The sequence below is a fragment of the Mesoplodon mirus genome (assembly GCF_964341445.2).
Source record: "Mesoplodon mirus genome assembly, chromosome: 13".
In the NCBI taxonomy this organism is placed as follows: domain Eukaryota; kingdom Metazoa; phylum Chordata; class Mammalia; order Artiodactyla; family Ziphiidae; genus Mesoplodon; species Mesoplodon mirus.
The window spans coordinates 38,586,191-38,611,074 of record NC_138989.1 but is presented as its reverse complement, the minus strand read 5'-3'; the positions used below and the strand labels follow the sequence as shown (position 1 = coordinate 38,611,074).

At 36.8% G+C, this 24,884-nt stretch overlaps 1 protein-coding gene across 1 annotated transcript in view; it reads right to left on the bottom strand.

The window, feature by feature from the left end:
• Positions 1–24,884, bottom strand: part of MIB1 (MIB E3 ubiquitin protein ligase 1) — a 110,810-nt gene that overhangs the window by 85,138 nt on the left and 788 nt on the right. Inside the window, exons 2-4 of the mRNA XM_082640413.1 lie at positions 8,752–8,923; positions 6,821–6,950; positions 676–780 (exon numbers count right to left, since the gene is read on the bottom strand). Of these exons, the coding sequence (XP_082496539.1) occupies positions 676–780; positions 6,821–6,950; positions 8,752–8,923 (407 nt within the window). The remainder of the gene's footprint in view (positions 1–675; positions 781–6,820; positions 6,951–8,751; positions 8,924–24,884) is intronic.

Genomic DNA, 24,884 nt, shown 5'->3' with positions numbered 1-24,884 from the left:
ATGTATTCAAGGTGTAAAGGATATAAAAGGCATTAATATTTTAGCATTAATATAATATTTAATTACACTCTATAAATTAAATAGCTGTGGTCAACATTTGAACAATGATCCATGACATGCAGAAATATAGGACAATCCATTGAATAAACTACCATTATGCTCCTTAAGCACTTAAGTAATTCAAAGTGCTTCTAGGAGGGCTTCCCTGGTGGCACAGTGGTTGAGAGTCCGCCTGCCGAGGCAGGGGACACGGGTTCGTGCCCTGGTCCGGGAAGATCCCACATGCCGCGGAGCAGCTAGACCTGTGAGCCATGGCCGCTGAGCCTGTGCATCTGGAGCCTGTGCTCCGCAACAGGAGAGGCCACAACCGTGAGAGGCCCGCGTATCGCAAAAAAAAAAAAAAAAAAAGTGCTTCTAGTTCAGTCATTTTCAATCATCAACACTACACTTTAAAAATACAGAGGAAAAAACTCCTTAAAAAATAATTTTAACACCTATTGTATTAAATTCTCACTTTACAGATGTTCCCTCCAATTGCATACTCATGATTCAGATGGCTGTATTCTGACAAAAGGAGATGACAAAAGAAAAAATGGAAGAATACAATAAGGGCTATTTTTACTTCCCTTCTTTCACCCGTCCAATATTTTCATCTTTTGTGGTTCTTACACTTACCATGCCCTCAAAGCCAACTCTGTAAAGGTTCTTAGCACCATTGTCCCAGAGAACGTAGGCCGCGCTATGTGGGCTTGATGCACTCCAGTCTTGGATTTCTGTTACCTAAGGGAAATTTTTGAGGAAAAAAAAAATTTTGAAGAGGAGAGGAGAAGTTGGTTCTTTTAATTATATTTAAATCTTTAAAAATATTTCAGCTACAATCCTGTGTAACAGGATCATGAAAAATACTTATTTACCAAATATATGTCACTTCTAACATATAACTGAATTATACAGACAATTTTCCAGAATATTATAAGGTAATTTCTAAAACCACTGTAGAAATTTTAAATAGAGAAGCTTAGTGATTATTACAGTGATGGATTATCAGAAAATACATAATTCAATACAAAATTTAAAATCTTCACTCTTAAAGGGTTCCCTCTAACAACAGTGTATTCTTTTAAACCTATTCTTTGATACAAAATTTAAAATCTTTGACCGAATACCCTGAAAAATTCAAGGTAAACCCGCTCTCTGGTCAGCTAAACGCTGATAAGCATGAGGCTCAAAGGCCAAGTTTAAAGAAGACTTGAGTGACTTGGCTCCTCCAGCAGCACCCCTCAGTTGCCCCAAAAAGCAGGCCATCTAAGCTGAAACACCGTGACTGCAGTGGAGACTCAGACACAATCTCTAGGCCCCACATGCCAGCAGGCTGATTAGTAAGAGCGTTTAATACTTAAAAAAAAAAAATACTGGAGTTGCTATTGCTTAAGGGCCAAGAATCAACTACACAAAACTGACGCACAACGAGCACTAAACTTGGGTATTCTCAAGTGAACCAGTCTACAGCTCAGAATGGGAAGTCGCACATGCGCAACTCATTACTCTTCTACACCCTGACACTTATAATCAACCACGCTACATAGTTACTTAGAATGCCAGGCTGATGTTAAATGTAATTTTTAAGGCATGCCCTTAAAAACAGACTATTTCAAATAAGATACATAATGACCATTTAATTTTCACCCTGTACTAAAGAAATAGTTTTGCAAACTACGTATTTTAAGGTGCTTCTGTAGAGATAAAAAGTTCTTATGCTTAAAATTTAATCAAATATTTGAGCAATATTTCTAATTGTTAGTAAATGAGTCTATCTATTCTTTTTAATTTTTCTTTTTTTTTTAAAGGCCAAACAGTGCAGCATGCAGGATCTCAGTTCCCCGACCAGGGATCAAACCCATACCCCCTGCACTGGGAGCGTAGAGTCTTAACCACTGGGCTGCCAGAGAGTACCTATTCTTTTTAATTTTAAAATAAATTATACATTATAAAAATATATCATATGTAAATTTTAAAGAATAATAAAAAACAAAATGAACATCAGACTAAGAAAAAGAATATTACCAGCACTTTTCAATTCCCCTGCATGCCTCTCATCAATCCCACCCTCCTGCCTTCCAACAGAGGTAACTATCATACAGAATGCAGAGTCCATCACTGCCATGCTTTGCTTTCTGATTTTCACAATGAACCACTGTATAACCTTCCAAAGCAAGAGTTTCTAACACTCTAAAGTGAAACATGCAATTTTTAGCAAAAAAAATCCCTTCTGATTCTAATATAGTCAGATTCTATTTCATTCATTTTTAAAAATACAATGCTAGATTAAATAACTCTGTGTTTTTATGAGAGGGACAAAAAAGCATGTGACCAACTAAAAAACAAAGACTATAAACTTTAAATCAAATTCATCCTAAATTTCAAATTACTTGGGATATAAGCAAATTCATTACTTAAGCTCTGAATCACTAAATGAAATTCCTTCATTTGTTAATATGATTTGGTTAATCAAGGAAGAAAGTGGAAGGCATAAGAAAATAACTACATTAATTTCATACTTTCAATTCTGATTAAGAAATATGTGCGGAATGGCTGCTAAAACCAGTAGGTAAAAGGTTGCTGAGAAACTCTGTAAAGGATCAAACTGACAAAACCTGCACTGATCAATCTTAACGTCACCAATAGTAGGATAATCAAACTTTATGTGCCTCCTGATGTGATGCAATGGAAGTACACACACAACTGATGAGGAACTCTTGACAAAAAAACCTGAACCTGAATCTAATCATGTCTCTACACCTAACACCTAGTTTATAAGAATACAAGGGTCAGAGAAAGAAGTTAAAGAATATCATAAAGAATCAATCAGCCAAATCCAAAGAACCTTGATTTCTTCAACAAATAAATGGCATTTTTTAAAATGTTGATAATTTTTGAAGTTGGATGTTGGGTGCATGGGAATTTGTTATACTACTCTTTCTAATCTGGTGTATGTTTGAAATTCTCCATAATAAAGTTTTTTAAAAAGAAGAAAATATATCTAGCGTACCTGTATGAAATAATCAACATATATTCGAAAGCATTTGCAAAATGAAAAGTCTTGAAATACTAATGTAGGTAGTTAAGAATACACTACACACTTCCATGATGACTTTGTATCATGCTTGCCAAAGCCATGGTGCAAAGCAAAAATCCATGGTACATGTTGGCACATGGTAAGCCATAGGTTGTATCAGTATTACAACATCAGCCTAGGTTGGTTTATACCCCTTAATATGGCTCATACTAGCCATATTGTTTAGAACATGTAGTTATGAGAATGGGGTGGAAACCTTGAACCTCAAGGGGAAAAAAAGATAAGAAAAGAGGATTGGGACAGAGCAGCCAGCACTGAAGACTGGCCAGCATAGGAAGGCTTAAAAACTTTCTTCATTCACACACATGGTCAAAAAGAGTCAGATAAAAATTACATTTCATCTCAAACATGTGCTTAAATAATGTTACCCTGGAGACTTCCTATTATAGTAAGTTCCCTCACTTAGAGTCACATGTGTAAGATGGTTTCATTTTCTTCTTAAAATGTAACAAGGATTAAATCATAACAAACCAAAAATGTAATACTGATGACTCAAAGCTTCAAGAATGCCTACTTTTCATCCCCCTAAGAAGTGCCAATATAACAAAAATCCAGAAAGTTCCATTTATGTGGCTTCAGACTTTAGCTGCAACTGCTTTTGAAAAGCCGATGAAAAAAATTTTTTCCAACCCTCTGACCATAAAATTAAGCGTGAGGAAGAATATAAAGTTAAAAACAATTTTAGAATGAAAGTATTAAAATATTTACTTCTTGTGCACTCTTGCAAAAGACATTACCAGAACGTGTACACCACCAAAGGAAAGAGTAAGCTAAGTAAGATGATGTAATGGGATACAGAAAACATGGGATCCGGGTTTCCCTGGTGGCGTAGTGATTAAGAATCTGCCTGCCAATGCAGGGGACACAGGTTTGAGCCCTGGTCCAGGAAGATCCCACATGCTGTGGAGCAACTAAACCCGTGCACCACAACTACTGAGCCTGTGCTCTAGAGCCCACGAGCCACAACTACTGAGCCTGCGTGCCACAACTACTAAGCCCGCGTGCCACAACTACTTAAGCCCATGTGCCCAGAGCCCGAGCTCCACAAGAGAAGCCACCACAATGAGAAGGCTGTGCACCACAATGAAAAGTAGCCCCCACTTGCCACAACTAGAGAAAGCACACATGCAGCAACAAAGACCCAATGTAGCCAAAAATAAATAAAATAAATAAATAAATAAATTTTTTAATGCTTAGAAAAGAAAACATGGGATCCAGCCAGGAAAGTGGCAACGGGATCCATCAAAGGGAGCTGCCAGGATGACTGCTGGGTACCAGGCATCAAGGGCAATCTGTCTGAACTGTAGCCATGTGATTCACAGGCCAGACATGCTGAAGGCTGTTATCACCCAGATGCCCACTGCCATTGCACCATTTTATCAACCTAAGGTCACACTGCCTGAGTGAGTCTGACCCAAATTCTCCACTGTACTTGGCTTGTTGGACTATGTAATGATGAGGTTCCCACTCTCCCCTCCACCTCCCATTCTCTGCCACCTAAATCAACTGAGGTCTCTCATCTTACCCCACAGAATATTCTGCTTTGACCCACTCCTAAAACTTTGAGGTGGACCATGGTAAGCTTAGAAGCAAAAAATGCATAGTAACTCATGTCCTCTGACCATATTCCTGTCCAGTGTCCTGCACTTGGCCCATACTTCTGCCTTGCCTGATGTCCTGACCGTGCTGAGCCCTGTGTTTCCCAGGACTCACTAATGAGTTCTTGCAGGGCTTGCAATTGGGAAAGGGTAAACAGAAGGCTTTTAAAGGTATTCATAACATTCTATTTTTTAATCTGTATAGCAGGAAAAAAAGTTTGCTTTTTCAAGTTTTATTACTATTCTTTAAGCTTTAACATACGTTTTATACATCCTATGTGACATAGGATTGCTATAAATGATTACAGTAGTTGTTAACTGCACAAAGGGCCTTGCCAAGGAGGAGAATAGAGGCTGACCTCCAGCCTGAGCTCCACTTACCAAGACCTTATGCACAGGGACAAGGCTGTTCCTGTGTCCATGCTCAAAGGGGTACCTTTTCTCTACCACTGGCTTGCCAAGCATGTCCCCACATCACTCCATCCATCCAGAGGTGGTGCCTTTCCCAAATTCACACTGGTCTATTTTTCTTTTTAGAAATGTGCTTCTCAAACTTTAATGTACACCTGAATGACTTAGGACTCTTGTTAAAATGAAGATCCTAATTTAGAAAGTCTAGGAGGAAGGGTAACTATTACCTGTTATACTTCTAACAAGCTTTCAGGTGACACCAATGCTGCTTGGTCAACAGGCCACACTATAGTCACAGAATTTAGATTTATATTTCTGGTTGTCCATCTCCCCTAATTAGAATATAGGTTTCAGAAGAGTAGGAACTTTGCCTCTTTTGTTTATTCCCATAACCCTCATGCTTGGAACAGAATCCTTCACCTAAGTGTTCAATAAATATTTACTAAATTAAAAAAAAAAACATGGCTTCCTTAATAAAAATCAAAGTACTTAAAACATATAGGCCAAAATATTTCTGTCCGACTTCCAAACATTAAAATTAGACCTTATTACTTGAAATTAAATCAATATAACAATACTCTGAATTTAGAAAACATCTATTTGACAAAATGTTTAAAAATCTCAAATTCAAAAGAATCTATATAGGGCTTCCCTGGTGGCGCAGTGGTTGAGAGTCCGCCTGCCGACGCAGTGGACACGGGTTTGTGCCCCGGTCCGGGAAGATCCCACGTGCTGTGGAGTGGCTGGGCCCGTGAACCATGGCCGCTGAGCCTGCGCATCTGGAGCCTGTGCTCCGCAACGGGAGAGACCACAACAGTAAGAGGCCCGTGTACCGCAAAAAAAAAAAATCTATATAGCACCAAGTTGTACAAAAGAGGCTTTCTAGTTCCTAGGAAGAGTTCCTCAGATGACAGAGACTTTAAAATCATCATTCCTTAATGCTAAAAACAATATTTTAAAGAAGATAACAGAACTGATATTAATTGACTTCAAAATCTCAAATGTGAAATGCTGTTCATTTCAGTACATTAGCAAAACACAGAGAATACACTTTTAACATGTGACTGACTGAATCAACGAATGCATCATCAGCAAAAGCAACATGAAATCCAAATAAGTAAAACCAACAACCCATTCACCCTAATATCTCTGGCTATCCCAGCCCGTTAAAGAAGCTGTACAAAATTCCCTTCAGAATAACTGCTATAACTGACCCCTAGACAGCTCTACACGCCTCCTGAGAAGGGTAAGGAGTTAAGTGGACTGAATAACAAAGTAGCTGTCTATTACCCCTCAGAAACAGACCTTTGGGGGAATGGAATATAAAACAAGTACATTCAAATGAAGTTTTAATAACAAGAAAATCAAGAGCATGAGATACTGCTTAGGGACGACTAGCCCAAACAGGATGTTCAGAAAGGCATTCTGGGCAACAAAACGGCCACATGAAGCCTAAAAGTGGAGGTAAAATCTACCCTACAACCTTCTCATGGAACGCCAATATGTATAACAGAGCAGGAACAATCTTTTTTCTTCCGGGGGAAAAAAAATGAAAACTTAAGAAATTGTTATTGGTATTAAAAAAATGGGCCAAGAAATTCAACTACAGTAATTATAAAATCTACTGAATATACAATATTCCAGAATAACATGATGAATCAAAAACAATTTTTACCTTTCCCCTACGTCCATTTCCTCCATCCTGATCTTCCCACTGCCAGTCCACTCCTCGTACCACTCTGGCACCTGCAAAGATCCCTCTGGCTGTAATCTTCTTAGATTTTCTACGAGACTCTAACAGAACCCTAAAAAAATTATTTATTTTCAAATTTATATAAAAATAGGTAACAGCAGTTTATTTTTTAAAATAAGATTATAAAAAAGGTTATTCTGAAAATATAAAAGATTTTTCTTTGTTCTGATTAATACCATAACAGCACGGTACAGGAACACTTTCCACATTACATAGGTTATGATGATGAAGACATTAGTAGTTGGAATAATAATAATAACGGCTAATATTTACTTAGCTTTTCCTATACATAAAAGCACCTACAGAGGTATAAAGTCTGTTACAGCCCCTAAGGTGAACGTATTATTATTCATTTTACAAATGAGGAAACTAAGTCCCAAAGAGGTAAGTAATTTGCCCAAGGTCACAAAAGTTAAATTGGAATGGAATCAACACATGAATCCAGTTGAACCACTTCAGGGTATCACCACACTCTTCACTACTTTAGAGATGGCAAATTCAAAACCCTACAACTGTCAGGCAAGTACTACAAATGAGGGCCTAAGAAAGACAGCACCACAGCAATGACAAATGGCAAATGGCACTTGACCTTAGGCTGGGGAAAACAATAGGGAGTGGTAGGGACTTTGGTGAACTCCAGAGTGTGATTTGTCTAAAGGGTACAGGTGTTCCTGTGCTTCAGCCAACTGCTGCCAGGAAAAAATGCAGGACCTGTGTTGACAGTCTTTGGAGCGTGGGGGAACAGAATAGGGTGAGAATTCATAAACCTGACTTTTCTGTGAAATCACCCGGTTTTAAAAGTTTGTTCAAAAATTTAGATCACTGTGTAAGTCAAGTAAAACACATCTGTGGCCTGGATTTGACCTACACTAAACTGTCTCTAAAGTAGTGTATACCTACAAGAGACTACAGACCTTGAAAAAGATTCTATACTCAACTATCTAGACAAGCATGGTTTTCCAAGGCCTTCTATCCCTTATTCTTCTACATCCTTCTCATTCCTAAAAATCAAAAAGATTCGGGGTTTTTTCTTCTGCTCTGCTTTTATCTCATTATTCTATTCATTTTCAGAATATCTTTATTACACCCTAACTTTAAAAATTGTAAGCAAAAGACAAAAATAAATAATCTGTTGAAAGTTACTTACTTAATAAATGGCAGGACTAGGATCTGAACCAGGACAGTCTGACACAAAAATCCATTTTCCTATTACTCCTGCTGCCTCCTTGTCACTGACTTGGTTCTTGCTCCTATGCATTAGTCATAGCTACATGAGAATACTCAATCACCTGAAACTCTGCACCCATTCACAATTAACATCCTTCTCTCTTTGCTCCTAAGACACTTAATACGCATCTCTATATACAGACTGAAACATCACATGAAAATCACTGTTGATCAAATAATACCTTAATTCGTAAACTCCTTAAGAATAACATGTCTTATTAATCTTCAAATTTACACAAGTATAGTCTTAATGCTCTTTAGTCTTAATAAATGTCTCTTGATTCAATAACTGGGCTCTAGTGTTCACAAGATAGAATGCATACAGAGAAAACAATCAGCCTCCCTTGGGCCACCCTTTCATTTCCAAACACTGAGCAGTGCCAAGTCTCTACACTAGAGAAAGAACAGCTCAGATTATCCTGGAAAAATACATGTATCTCTATCTTCACAGAGCTCTTTTCTCGCTATGTGGTAGGCCTGGTCCACATCTAGCCTGGTAATTACTACTTCTTGACTAAACCAGCTGTCAGAAGCTATTTCCTGATCCTATTTTTAACGCTGAATGGTATAAAAAATTCAATAGAAACAAGGAATAGCAATTGGAAAAAAAAAATGGATTTCCATACCGCTCACTTCCTGGTGTAGTAATTCTATAAAAGCGATGCCTTAAATGATGTTTATCTCCATGATAACAAACTGTGCACAAATCATAATTTGTACACTCCGCACATTTCCATCGAATGCCAATGATTGGTTGCTGGCGACAGGTATCACACATGGTTCCATCATGCTTGATGCCTATTAAAACAAGGATACACGCTTACATTAATTACTAGTATTATTTATTTGAATATTATTCCCTAAGGGAAAAAATAAGAACACAGCATTTTATAAAATAGTTCAATAAAGCAAGAAATAATATTTCAAATGTACCATATATAGTTTCAAGATAACAGATTGCAAATATTTTAACCAGTACAAATTATAGACTAAATATTTTCTATCCCTTCTTTTTTCATTAGTAAAAACACTTCTCAGGGCCTCCCTGGTGGCGCAGTGGTTGAGAGTCCGCCTGCCGATGCAGGGGATACGGGTTCGTGCCCCGGTCTGGGAGGATCCCATATGCCGCGGAGCGGCTGGGCCCGTGAGCCATGGTCGCTGGGCCTGCGCATCCGGAGCCTGTGCTCCGCAACGGGAGAGGCCACAACAGTGAGAGGCCCGCATACCGCAAAAAGAAAAAAAAAAAAAAACACTTCTCAGTAGCACTTTCCTTGCTCTCGTCCACAAACTGAAATTTAGGTTCAATCCAGAGAAAGAAAGAAGAATCCTTTATCACCAAGTAGATGTTTCAGACTTCAAACACACAAAAATCTTTTGAGGAATGTGAACCTATTCTCCAGGTAAAAATTCCAAAAGAAAAGACAGTTTTATCCTCATGATATCAGAAACAAACTATCAATTAACTTTAGCATTTATCCCTATGTATTGACAACCTTTTCCCATCAACAATAAACTTTAGACAATGATTAGCAAGCAAGTTTCCCAGTTTGGGAAACAAACTTGAGTTTGTCGTGGGTTTTCTTTTTTCCTTAAAGAACAAGAAGAAATTAACACTAGAAAAAGAAAACAAGCACTTGGTAATATAACCTATACTAAAAATGTTCACATGGATAGATGAGATACATGTTAGAACTATAAAAGTACCACTATAAATTAATGAAAATAACTGACATTATAGGCTAATAAGACTGGGGAATAATGTACCTTTACTATTCTACTAAGATCACTTATTCAATAAATTAAAACTAGGAGTTTTTTTAAAACAATGTGTGGCCTGTGAACATCAGTGTCACTATTTCATGACACATGCTGTATGGTCATATGCTGAACTACAAACAAGGGCTAAGTTGTCTGTACAATACTGACACTCCCCTAGATCAAGTTCTGGCTCTGTCAATAGCTATCTCTGTGTCCATGAAAAAGTCATTTTAACTGAAGTACTTACATATAAAACAACAGTATTTATTTCAAAATAATTGGTGGAGAGGGAGGGGAAGTAAGGTGCGTTTAGATGAAACAAGATTGCTCGTGTTGAAGTTGGGTAACAGGTAACATGGGGGTTCATTATACTATTCTCTATTTTGTATACGTTTAGAGATGCTCAATAATTAAATAAAAGAAATGAGTCATTTTAGTTCTCAGAACCTCAACTTCCTTTGGAGGAGGTAATATGTTCTTTCAATGAAAGGTATGTTCTAAGAATAAAATGAGAATGTGAAGTACACGCAAGAACTAGAATACAACAGTAGTAATAGTGTAGCTAAACTCTGCAAGAACTAACACACTATTGCTACTTCCCGGTAAGGGGAAAAATCCTACATAATTCATGTTCTATATCCTGGTTTAAAATCCCTATGAGTAAGGAAACCAGATTCTAAATAAAGTACCCTAGCTGAGATGGTTAAGAAGAAAAAAGGGAGGGAGGGAAGGAGGAAGAATGAACACTGAAAGGAAGCTGGGATGTCTAGTAAACTACAAAAGAGCATGACACCAACACCAAGTATGTTTTGCATGCAATCATTCTGCAGTCTCCTACCACACAAATGCTTGGCTGTAGAGACAGAGAAGACAGCAGACATCAGTACCTACTGATTCATTCAGTAACTATGTCTTTACTGCTACTGTGGGCAGGCCCTCTGCTGCTTTCAAATTTCACTCTTGCTATGGTAGGAAGAACAGAAAGGAAGAAAGTAAAAGGGGCTAGAAAAACAAAGTCAAGTACTGAGAAGCTTACACAGTAGTCCAGGTGAGATAACGGTAGTTTAAGCCAGGGTGACGATAGTGGAAGTGGAGAGAAAAAGAGTCAAGAGAGATTTAGGTCTTGGTGGCTATGGGTTAGAAAATAAAAGATGTAGAAGGTAACAGAAAAACAAAAAAAAAGTATAAATAAGATCATTAAAGAGAATACAAATAGGTAAGTATTAGAGATATTTAGGAACAAACAGCACAATAAACTGAAACCTAGAACTGCTCCCTTAGAAACCAGAAAGGGAGCCGCCAACAAAAACATACATAAGCACATGCTTATCAAATAATGCAAGCTCAGGGCTCCACTGAGAAACTCATTCAAGAAACTAAATCAAAAAAAAAAAATCAGGAAACGTTGTTTAGAAATGGTGCATGAGTAAACCTTTCAAAGGAAGAAAGAAACCTCAGAAGAGCACAGAGTATGTTCAATGAACCAGGAGCAGCTTTATTTGTTTGGCAGGATTATGAAATATAGTCAGAGACTTAGAGATAAATTTTAGAGTCATGCTGGGAGATAATAAGATAAAACATAATCTCTGATCTGTATATTTAAATTGTTGCATTAAATGGGGAAAACAAAGGTATGCGATTTCAGAAACTACTTACATAACTTACTGGCTAGGTAATGTTCAGAATCAAGCTTTGTAAACTACTCTGGGACCAATATTCTCATCTATAAATTGAGAAAATACTTCCTTTCATAGATGTTATGGACTGGGAGGTTCCCCCCACAATCCCTAACCTCCAACGTGATGATATTTGGAGGTAAGGCCTTTGGGAGGTAATTAGGTTTAGATGAGGCAATGAGGGTGGGACTCCCATGATGGGATTAGTGTCTATCTAAGGAGAGGAAGAGAGACCAGAGTGTCTCTCTCTCTCTTTTTCTGTCATGTGAAAACAAAGCAAGAAGGCAGCTATCTGCAAGCCAAGGAAAGAGCCCTCAATAGGGAACCGAAGTGGCCACCCCCCTGAACTTGGACTATCCAGCCTCTAGAACTGTGAGAAATAAATTCCTATTGTTTAAATCACCCAGTCTGTGGTAGATTGTTATGGCATCCCAAGCAGACTAAGACAATATGGAAAGGGACACTGTGAAGCTAAAGTGATATAATAGAGGTAAACATACTCTGAAAGGCATTAGGATAAAAGGTAAGTATAAAGAATTATACTGCAATTAATTTAATCTTAATATAGATATATTAAATGTACTAGTCATCTATTTAAATAATTTAATGATCAAAGTCATCACATACCCCAGGCAAATTCAGCAATACTTATACAAAAATTAAAGAACTCAATAAATTTCTCAATTTCCCAGAGACTGCATACAGAAAATATTAAATTATTCATGTGTGGATTACCCCCATTTTATTTTAGCAAATTACTCGCCCTCTCCATTTGCTAATTACTCTTTTATCTCAGGTTTTCCCCCAAAGTTTGTGGCTTCCCTGCAGCTGTACCTGTCCTCTTTGTTCCTTTAATTGTTTTCACTCCAGAACAGCAACAGAGGACACAACTGCCATGTGAGACAGTCCTACACAAGAGTAGTTCATCCACCACTTCTCATTCTAGCCTATGGCTAATTCTGACTGCATCGATCATGAAAATTATCATCAGCCATAGGCCCAAAAGAAATTATACTCTAGTCTAACAGACTGTAAACTAAAATTAAAAACCAAATTAAAAAAAACAAACAAATTTATAGCTGCACAACTCAGAGCTACCAGCGTTCACTAGTAATGCATGCTTCAGTCTTTTACAATATAAATCAAAAGGCCAAATCTATTCTTCCTTTTGGGGTGTATAAATGAATACACAGAAAAGGATTTGTTTGGTGTTTTTCAATCACAGAAGGATTTTTTTTTAAGTACCAAATAATCCATAACCTGGCTAATCATCCCATGGGTTACTAAGAATTTGCTATATTTTGCTTTAAATCAATATATAACCATTCCTTATAATGTTCACTTTGAAAACATAATTTTGTAATTATTCCTGATATTATCTCCCAACACAAACAGCAAAAGTCTACAAAGTTAAGAAAGAAATTATCCTAGCTCACATAAAGATATTTTTTAAGGTAAATTCTAAAACCTATCAACAGACAAAGATTTTTGAAGAACTGTCATAATTGTCTGATGCAATCCTACTAAAATGAACTTTAAATTTTCATAAAATTGCATTTTTTAATAAGAAATTGCAAGAATCACAATATGAGGTTTTTTTAAATTCATCAATTTAAATACTGAAATACAGGTACACCCCTACTTTATTTATGCATTTTATATCAGGCACATTCCTGAAAAACTGAGTGTATACTTAAAATGGAGGAAAGGCGTGGCAGATTGCATTTTCCAAAGAAAGCCTCACCGATCTATATCCACCCCAAGTGCTCCTCTGACAAGAGGACAATGAATGACAAGTGGCCATCAAGAGGCGGGTCTGTTTTCCTCCCCACTGATCCTAGGGGGACATCTGCGACTGCCTTGGTTAATAGAAGGTGGCAGAAGTGACACCATATGACTTCTGTGCCACCTGTCTGTCCATGTCTCTCTCTCCCCCTGAGGATTCATGCCCCCACATGCCTTGGCAGTTCTTTCATACTAGGTCTGGCTACCCTGAAGCTGCCACAGAGAGGAGACCACTTGGTGAGGCCATAAAGAGGTATAGTATAAGGAGATGCCCGAGGAAGCCTGGCTGTGCAGCCCCTCCACTGTTTGACTCTCCTAGCTGGGGGCCTAGATACTGTGGAGCAGAGGTAAGCCATTCCCCACTGAGCCTCTCCAAATCCCTGAGGGGTAGAAGCCCTGAGCATATAAACTGTTTCACACCACTAAGTTTGGGGGTATTTGTTGTGTAACCATTGCAACTTGAACAAAGCAAGTTAAAAATAAGTTACAATCTTTATTAAATTACAGTTCCCTGCAGTACAGCATAGCAAAAATGTGGATAAATTAAAGAGCTAAATATGAAAAAAAGAAAACCATAAAAGTGCTAGAAAAAATAGTTGAACAGCATCTTTTACAATTCTGAATAAAGTCTCTCTAAGCATGACACAAAACCTAGAAGTCACACACACATATAGGAAGTGTATAAATAGAGAAAACCTGGAAACTCCTCCAAACTGCTGACAGTGGTTGAGGATACACAGATGAGGAAGGAGAGGGCACCTTCACATTTTTTCTGTATACACTTTTCAGTTGTTTAGCTTTATTACATACACTTTTCAATTGTTTAGTTTTATTATAAGTATATTAATTTCATAATTTTAAAAAGAAAATACAAAACAAGAGATACCAACTTTATCCTCTTAAATTGGAACAGATTAAAAATAATATGTCAGTGTACATGAAGATGGTGTCAAGGGGGCCAGTCATACTGTTGAGAAGGAAACAGAAATTGATACAATCTCTATGGAAGGTACTTGCAAAATGTTTCAAATGCTTTAAAAGATTTTGACCCTGTCTTCAAATTTTTTTAAAGGTACATCTCGTGACACTAAATTGTTTGCAGTAAATAAAAATTTAACATAACATGTTGAAAAGATGGGGATGCGGCTATTTATGTGTAAACTAAGGTAATACATAGAAATTCTATGCAGTTATTAAACCATGTTGTAGAAGAAATGCTACTGAGATGGTAAACTATATTATTATTTTATAAAGCAGTATGCAAAGAATTACAATAGAGCACTTTGGTACATAAATTACATTATACATATAATACATGTGCCCAGAAAAACCAGAAGGATAACCCCCAAAATGTGCTTGACGGGATCGCCCTTTGGGGTTTTCCAAATTTTCTACACTGGGTATGTATTAATTCTAGGAAGCAGCTGGGCGAGAAGGGGCATTTAATATGCAGTATAAGCATCAGAAATGCTGGTATATGTCACTTATAAATAAAAGCTAAAAATAAACAAAAACATGAGGAACTCCAAGTATTTACAGAAACCAACTTTCAGTTACTTTAGCAATGTGGTACACTGCTACTCAGACGTTTTTACATCTTTTAACCCTTACCCTAACTGAGCTATTCTGTGCTTATGAAAAGAAAATATATAGCTAATAAGTACACTCCTTATTGCCACGTGCCTTAAGAGTCTAATTTGTCTTACCACAGGAAAGCATCATGACCAAAAACATCCTAATTAACAACAAATAGCAGTAACAGTAAATGTCCACACAGTAGTTAAGTTTCTGAACAGGTCTAAAATAGGTCTCCTATGCCATCACAAAAAGTCAAATACACTAAACAAATGGGTATCCAATACACACTAAGAGGTATATCCTAATTTATCTGCACAGCTCTTCAAATGAGTGCTGACTGATGAAAGGCATAGGGAAAATGTATCCCAACCTCCTCACTTGACAAGAAAAGTAAAAGCCCAGTTTTCAGCTGTTCCCCTATTTACATATTTTTCATCTCTAAGTTCATTTTCTCCAAAATACAATAACATTCATGAGCTCATAATCTGAGTACAGGCTTTCTTTAAAAGCAACCATTTAAACATACAATGATAACTGGTTTAAAAAAAATTAAAAACTTCTACAATTCACAGTTTTAAAGAATACTTCAGGAAAACCACTAATGCACACAAAAGCACATCCAAATCCTTTCTTGGTTCCCACAGTTCAAATGCCAACAAAGCTACTGAACAGCTGTGAAACAGACTAAGGCTGAGAATTGGAAAAAGTAAACAAAGCAACCCACTCCACTACCAAAATGAGCAGTACAGAATTTTTAATGAGAATGCAATTAATTGACTTTAAAACAAAAGATGACATTTAAAGAAAACATAAAAAAGGAAAAAGGATTAAATGAACAAGGCCAACATTTTACTGGTCTCTTACTCTGGCAGCTTTTTTGTTTCCCCTTACTTCATCCACCCAATTCATTCTCAACTAAAAGCATTCCCTTCCACTCTAAACCTCCTTAGCCCTGGCAAGAGTTATTCCTTAAAAATTCAATAAAATTTAATTCCCTAACTAAACCCATGAATGCTTTTTCTCCTTCCTAAAGAATACCATACCACCCTAGAGAGTTAACACTCTTTCCCTTTGCTAAGCTTTATGAAGACATCTGCCACCGTTAAATGAACCACCTGATGATAGCTTTTGACTCATTCTAATACTCAAATGACCATCTGCTCTACATTTTAATGACATCTCGCCTAAATTCAATAACTTAGAGAATTTACATAGCTTAAGTCTTTTTGCTGGCAAATTTTATGAGACCAGTAAAACACTATGGTCGAGATCAATAACTACAAGTTCTTAAAAGAGCCAAGAAAAACAGCTCAAATTCATAAAGCACTGATTTATTTAAGTAAAATGTTAAATTTCTAGAGAGAAAAAATGATTGAGAGAGAAGGTTCTCCCTACAAGCAGTTCATTATGTGAAGCACTTAAACATGGAACAAGAATATGTGAATTATCACTTTGTATAAGAGCAAAAGAAAAAGTAAAAAATGTAAATATTCATTAACAAGAGAGTGAAGATATGTATTAGGTAATACAATGGAATACCTAAAATGAACGCTCAAGAGCCACACAATTCAACATGGATGAATCCTTCAACCATAATGCTGAATTTTAAAATTATTCAAGAATACAGAATGTTGCAAATAAAGTACTATGCACTGTTTACAGATATATACAACACAGCGTAAATGTAAAGAAACCCATGGGAATTACTAATTTCTACACAGTGGTTACTTTAGGAGAGGAAGGGAATGAAATTGGGAAGAAGTACAGAGAGTGTTTTAAACATTAGAAATGCTTTATTTCTAGATAGGTTCACAGTTATTTATTAATCACTTATCCACTTGGATATCTTAAATACTATGTAATAAATTTTAAAACATTTTTAGGGCCTCCCTGGTGGCACAGTGGTTGGGAGTCCGCCTGCCGATGCAGGGGACGCGGGTTCGAGCCCCGGTCCAGGAGGATCCCATGTGCCGCGGAGAGGCTGGGCCTGTGGGCCGTGCCCGCTGGGCCTGCACATCCAGAGCCTGTGCTCCGCAACAGGAGGGGCCGCGGCGGTGAAAGGCCCGTGTACCGCAAAAAAACTTTTTTAAAATAAAAAATAAGCATTCCTAGTAGACTAGTATAGTGCCTAGTTAATCCTCTAAACTTTTGCCCTAATTAAAAGATTTCACCTAACCTCAAAAAATAATTTACAAGTCATTAACCAGTGTTTAAAAGCAATTACTTGTTGTGGCATAACCGTTTGCTGATGTCACTCAACCAACCAAGAATTCCTATTTCTGATTTATGGATTCATTCAATTTTAACCCCAAATCAATGTGACAAAAAGTTTACAGAGATTAAAGAGGGTTAACCAACTTGAGTATGCATCTTATTCTCCCTGAACCGTCAAAGTACTTATGGTTTAGAAACTGGCTGAAATGTAATTAAAATTCCTACTGAGGGTGAGGCCTTTGTGACCTGCCAGCTGGTTGGTGGCAGGCCACTCCACATTCCTTACTCTTGAGAAACAGTAAATTAGTGAAAATAGTATTGTTATTATTAATAATACTAACCGCTACGTAAATCGGTACCAAGCTAGGTGCTGCACATATATTTTATTAACTTTCCCAGCAATACGAAAAGGTAGGCATTATTATCCTCATTTATAGATGAAGAAATTGAGGATATGAAGGCACACGTTAGTAAGTGGCGGGCTCAAATTCAAACCCATGTGAGGAGTCTGATTACAAAGCTTGGCCTCTTATGCGCTTACCCTACCAGGGTTTTCCCCTCTACTTAGCTCTGATTTTATTTGAAGAATAATTACATATCTAGGGCATCATGTTCCCCATTCAACCTCTGCGCTCAAAATATAAGTTATTAAATCCTATTCTAATATTCAAATAAATTTCAAAGAGATACATTTTTAAAATTAAAAAGATTATCTACTTCTTAGTTAATTTCACAAGTGTTGTAGAGTGAAACACCATCTACTTCCAACCAACTCCTGTTATGAGTTAAGGAGACGTCTTTGAAAGTGCCTCACCCAAAATCTACAACTCTTTCATATCTTTTCTGTTGGACAAGTTTTTCTCTCATCTATTTTTGCAGCCTCTGCTACTCTACTTTATTATAAGCTTGCATAATAAAATTACAATCATGCCTTACACGGTCCAAACAAAAGAAACAAGGTGTCAAATTAGGCATATAACTGGCAATTTTAGTGATATATTTGTTATTTTTAGCACTTGTTACACAAGAGTAGAAAATTAATGAGGTCAAACAAAAATAAGAATTTTACCCACTTTATTTTTTTCCTGCTAACAGATAAAAATTCATTTTTTCATTTTACAAGCAAAACACCTGTGTACCTTGACCTCCTCCAACTTCATTTTACAGGTGAAGAATTAAAGTTTTAAAGAGACTAATGTTATAAGGCAGGGGGAAAAAAAGACTGACAAACCTAGATTTGAATCTCAACCATCAACCAATTACTTATGAAATCTTGGGCAAATTAGTTCATTTCTCATAGCCTGTTTTCTCATAAGTAAAATGAAGGCTATCAAACAACACTTTTATGAGGATTAAATGAGATAAAGTATATAAAAAGCTTAGCATAGTTCCTGACACATGATGGGAGCTCAGTAAATGTTTGTCCATTCCCCTAGTTAACAAGGCCACATGAGAAAATCTAGAATGAACAAGTACCTTGACTTCCCTACTAAGCTCGTGCATTTTCCACTACTCCATGATAAGAGACTGGGAAAGAGAGGTGAGCAAGGCACCACAATGTAAAATATTACAATCTCAAGCTTTTATGATTTATTATCACTAGCCCTGCAAAACTCCCAAAATTCAAATAGTGATTTTTTTTAATATCAAAACGTTTCTACCCCATTTCTTGATTTTTTCAGAACAAAATTATCATCAAGAAGATAAATCCATCCCAGGAGAAAGCTATATACTCTTATCATGAGTGTGCTTAAAGAATATAAACTAACCCTAACCACAGCAAGCATCTACAAAAGTAAATATGCTCCCAAAGGCACTCCAAAGCCAGAAATGAATGTCTGGACTACCTGCTGCATTCCATTAACTCCTCCATTAATTTAAACCCCACCTTATCTTAGTTGTGTCCTACAAGTTCATTTAAAAGCTGGCTGTTTAGACTTCAGAACCATTTTCCCTCAGAAACAAAGTTTTAAAGATAACTTAGGTACTAGACTATTTCACAAGAACTTATTTACATAGAGCTAATCTATGGGCAAAGATCAAAATTGTTCCTGTGTTCCTAATTCCATCTGAGGAGGTGGTTTAATCGCTGTAATGCAAACATGGTGATAAAAAAAGGCAAGCTAAATTGGTACGGGGACATATGAAAGTATAAGAGTAAAGAAACGGGCTTAAGAGAATGAGAAGTGCTCTAAAAAAGCCATTTTCCTACAGATAGTTAAAATGCATAAGCTCCTGCCTGGTGACAGTGCAATGGTTTTCAAAGTGAAGTATATGACCCAGGAAATAAAAAAGATGATCCTCTGAAATTAAAGAGATAAGCCCACAATCTCTTATCTGTTCCAAAATCCCAAAACTCTTAAGTTTTTTGTAAATGAGCAGGAAACTCACTCAGTGGTAAATCCTGATCTGAACAAACAAGAGGCTGTGTAGTCTTTATTTACCCCCTTAGTATAACCATTCATATGCTTCCTGCAGAAATATTGGTGTATCTGATGACAGGGTGCTGCTGTGGACCTGGAAGTGGGCATTAACAAAAGTTTATAAATTCAGGCCCAAGCATTCTGAATAAAGGGTTGTGGACCTCCATTAATACTTCGATATTTACTATTTTTCTTTTTTCCTTTTTTTTTTTTTTTTTTGGCCACACCACACAGCTTGTGGGATCTTAGGTCCTGACCAGGCTCTCAGCAGTGAAAGCTCGGAGTCTCAACCACTGGACTGCCAGGGAATTCCCTATATTTACTATTTTGCTAAAAATCTATGAATGAAATTAGGTTATTAATTGTACATTATTCAGCTGATACTAGCACCCTCAGTGAGTCTCCACAAAAAAAAAAGAAAAAAATCACACACGGAATACAAGGTGTACTAATGAGTGGGAATTTGACAGCCTGGGGGGTCTAACACTGTTGCTCACTTCTTGCACATTAAGACGGGCTGCACCTATTTTGTGCCTAGTTAAGCAGTCTTGTGGAGCACCTCCTAATGATACAAAACAACATGTTGATTATCTTGCAACAAAGTGCTTGAGGGTTAAAATTAAGAATAGTTCCTTTTTTTTTTAATAAAATAAGTATTCCCAAATTGCACATCTTTTCTGGAATGAAAAGTGGTTGTTAACGGTGTGCTCCCTAGAAGATACATATATTTTTAAATAATACCATTTAATCTATCCCTTCCAGGTAAAGGTGATGTCTGACAATAAATAAGAAAATAAACGCAATCCAAAAGAAACTAGAGTAAGCACGGTGAAAACTGACATGTGGAGATACTTCCATCATTATATGGTCTTTAATGCTGAAACAATGTGTATCACCAATAAACTCTAATATCTGCATCCATAAAGGAAAATCACTTTTATTTCATTTTAAATTCAGTGGATTTTGAATTTATTTATTCACAATGTAAAAGTGAAACACTGTCCAATTCGTTTGTTAGAAATGATCAGCATCAGAAAAGATGGAAAATTACTAGCTAAATTTCAATAAAAATGTTTACTTAACTGGTAAATGGGATAGAAAAATAAGATTGAGATTTGGTAAACACATTGTATTAATCGGGTCCAGTCAGAAGACAGGAAACCACACCACTTCTAAAAATGGGGAAACAATGAAAAACAGTATTATTAAAATGTAAGAGGCGGGGACTTACATGGCACAGTGGTTAAGAATCTGCCTGCCTTGGGCTTCCCTGGTGGCGCAGTGGTTGAGAGTCCGCCTGCTGATGCAGGGGACACGGGTTCGTGCCCCGGTCCGGGAAGATCCCACATGCCGCGGAGCAGCTAAGCCTGTGCATCCCAACGACTGAGCCTGCGCTCTAGAGCCCGCAAGCCACAACTACTGAACCCGGGTGCCACAACTACGGAAGCCCACGCACCTAGAGCCCATGCTCCTCAACAAGAGAAGCCACCGCAATAAGCCCGTGCACCGCAACAAGCCCGTGCAACGCAACGAAGAGTAGCCCCCTCTCGCGGAAACTAGAGCAAACCTGCACACAGCAACTAGGACCCAACACAGCCAAAAATAAATAAAATAAAATAAATAAATTTTTAAAAAAGAGTAGTTAAAAAAAGAAAAGGAGTAGTGTTTTTTGGTTTTCTTTTTTAAAAAGAAAGCTGTTTCATGTTTCTTTATTTCCTCCCCTTCTTCCTGCCCAATAATGTCAGTCTCCAAAACTGAAGACATATATTACTGACAAACAATGAAGGCTTGGAATCAGCTGAGGGGAAAAGGAAACAACAAAGAGCCTGGACATCTCAAAAGACAAGCAGTCCCTTAGCATCCTGCTATTCAAAGTGTGTCCATGAGCCAGCATCATTTGCATCACCTGGGTGCTTTTAAACTACTCTTGCTGAATCCCATACCTACTGAATGAGAATGTCTACTTTTAAAGGTTCCCAGTTAATCTGCATGCTTACTGTCTGTTTGAGAAGTACTGACAGAGGGATAACTATTTCTTGAGATCTTGAAGTTGATGTCTTGAGGTCCTCAGTTCAACCAAGCTGCAATTTACAAGGAGTATTAAAACTAGATGGACTTTCATCACTTAAAACATTGTTTTAGCAGATGAAGATAAAAAAGAAGACATTTTACATAAGTATTTAAAATAGATAGGATCTATAGGAAAATCAAGTTTTCCTTACAGATGCCATTAGTAAAAAACCTCTCACAAAATCTCATCCTTTCCAGGTCTGGCATCCTATTCCCCAAACATTGTTCACACAAGTCCTGTTTTTTCCTAAGACTCTGTCCCCTGATAACACTCTTTTCTCCTGTAGTTCTAGAAACAGATCAGAAGAGAAACAGGAGGCCTCAGAAAGGCAACGCTGAGGGTTATTAATCCGTTTCACTTTTTATCCAGGGTCAGCACTTCTAGACCTTCGATTGAATAATGACATCTAAGGAGCTGGTCCACAAATGACCTAAGAAGCACTCTTTGCTAGGAGTGGAAGAAAAGTACACAGAACTGCCCCCCAAACAGCCTAGACCAAAAATACCAGAAACTAGTTTTAAATAAACCTAATCATCTATACTCCTAACTTTCTTTATCCATACCCAGGAGGGTAGAAAGAATTTTAATAGGAAACCCACATTTATTTTCTCCACTCTTTCTCTGGTAACAATACAACACTGTAGTCAAGTGACCAAAAAACAAGCATTAAGTAAAAACACATTTCTCCCCAAATCCTATAAAATCAGTACCTAACTGATAAAAGGTCAACTATACCTACTTGATTACAGACTTCACAAAATTAACTCCAAACTAATTCACCAATAACATATATATTTTCACGATCTTCTTGCTCACGACAAATTAACCAAATATATCTGGATACAAAATAGAAGTTATATCATTCAAATATATACTAAATGCTCCTCTTCTCAAGGTTTTACTATCCTAGACCATAAATTCAAACTTATCATGTGTCACCTGAAAGAAAAAAAAAAACAAAGCTTCTGTGCCAAAATGTTACAGACCACACATACAACCCTCAGACCAAATCTCCAACACACAGTAAAGAAATATCAGAAAGATTCAAAATGACTCAACCATTCCAGAATCCTTAATTCTCAGGAAAGTTTCACAGAATTTTATTTTAAAAGCTACCCATTTCTTAATTCCCAAACAGACTGCAATAAATTTTCTGTTCATATAATGTGGGTAACAAGTAAGGAACAAAGAATGAATAATCAAAGACAATCTCAGTTGTCCTGGTAAATATTACAAGACTTTTTAAAGCTAACTATGAAATTTAAGAACACAAAAGGCATAAAAATATAACACACACCTATGTACCACCACCCAGTTTAAGACATAAAACTTACCCAAAAAATTACTACACTCCACTTCCTTCAGTGTAAAGATAGCCACTCCCTTGAACTTGGCATTTATTATTATTTTTTGGTATACTTTTACCCATAGGTACATATCCCCAAACCAATGAGTACCAACCCGCAGCAATCATACCTGGCAATGTCTGAAAAATGTTGGGTTATCATAACTGCAACCAGTGGGTAGAGGCCAGGGATGCTGGCCCCAGTGCACAGGACAGCCCCCTCCAGCAAAGAATTATCTAATCAGTCCAAAACAGCAATAGTGCCAAAACTGAGAAACCCTGTCCTAAACAACACACAGTACTGTTCTACATTTTAACATACCATACGTTTTCTTTTTAAAGAAACTTTACTTTCTTGCTTTATTTGCTTAACATTAATCTTCTCCAGAAGTGTTTTTAAAACGTTTGCTAACACAATCAGATGAACAAGATGAATTGATACATACCAACAAATTAATGTGTAAAATTATCCTGTAAACTAAGATTTTTAAACCTCTGAAAAATACCTGTTTTTACATAAGATAACGAAACTATTTACACGACAGATATACTCCATACTAGAAAACATAGAGACAACATGAATATCCCTTCAAAAATTGCTGTAGTACAGGATTTGTTACACTTTACCTTTACCCTGGAAAGATATTTAAAATTCCCCATAAACCTACAATTACTGATCCCAAGATGCCTCCAAATTATTGAGCTCAAACTTTAGCTTGAGCTAGCAGGATAAAATTTTAAGAGTGTGCAGAAACAGGAATATGCCCCATACAGTGTTGTAGGAGGGTAAATTGGTAAAATGTCTTCCCAAGGCATTCAGTCAACATCTCTCAAAATATTAAATATGTGCACTCTTTGATGCAGCAATTCCACTTCCAAAGTACTCAGTACACATGCACAGGATATACGTACAAGGAGTCATTCAATGCATCACTGTAAATAAGAAAACCTGAAAGAATACAAATGCCCATCAACAAAGCACTGGTTAAATAAATTACTGCATTCAATCACTGTAATATTATGCAGCTATGAAAGAATAAGGCAGACATCTATGTGCTAACATGGAACAATCATTAATAGGTACTATTAAGTTAAGAAGCAAAAGTACATAAAAGAATATAGTAGTTTATTACCACTGTGCCTTAAAAGGGTTGCAGATTTACAATACGTTAATACATATGCTTGCAATGAGTATTCTGTAAGAACACACAAGAAACTGGTAACAATGGTGGCCCCTTTTTGTACTGTGTTGGTCCTGCACATAAATCCTCTGCAATGTTTAAAAAGCCAGCAAAGAAACACAATTTTATGAATTATCTATTCAAAAACTGAACTGCCTTGTGTTAATTTCCTTTTTATTGGTGCTAACAATAACAATTTCAGGATTTGTTAGGTTTTGCCAAACTCAGTCATAAAGCTTTAAAAATAGCTTATTTAAGCATTCTGAAAATTATCAAATTTTAAATTTGAAACTAGTTTCTACTGAACAGAGTACCAAGGATAAATCTATGTGAAAATGAATTCAATTAAATTATTCTGAGAGCAAGCTTTCAGTTTATCATATTATATAAAAATTCTAGTCAATATAAAAGTTCCCTGAAATTTGGTGAATCAGGAAGGACACTGACTCATTGCTGTGTTAATGGATAAGTCTCTGACATAACCTTACAAATGAACTGAGATGTTAAAAGATATCAGGTGTCCCCTATACCTATCTTCCACTTGAAAAGAGTATTTAACACAAAGAAAGGGTTCAACAGCTTAGGCTGTTTTTCCCTCTATTGGTATAAAGATATACAACGAAACAATTAAAATGAAAAATCATTCCACAGGGTACTAAGTAGCAGCATTCAGCTACTGAACTCCAAGTCTTTCTATGTGTTAGATGAGGAGGAAAAAAGGGTATCGC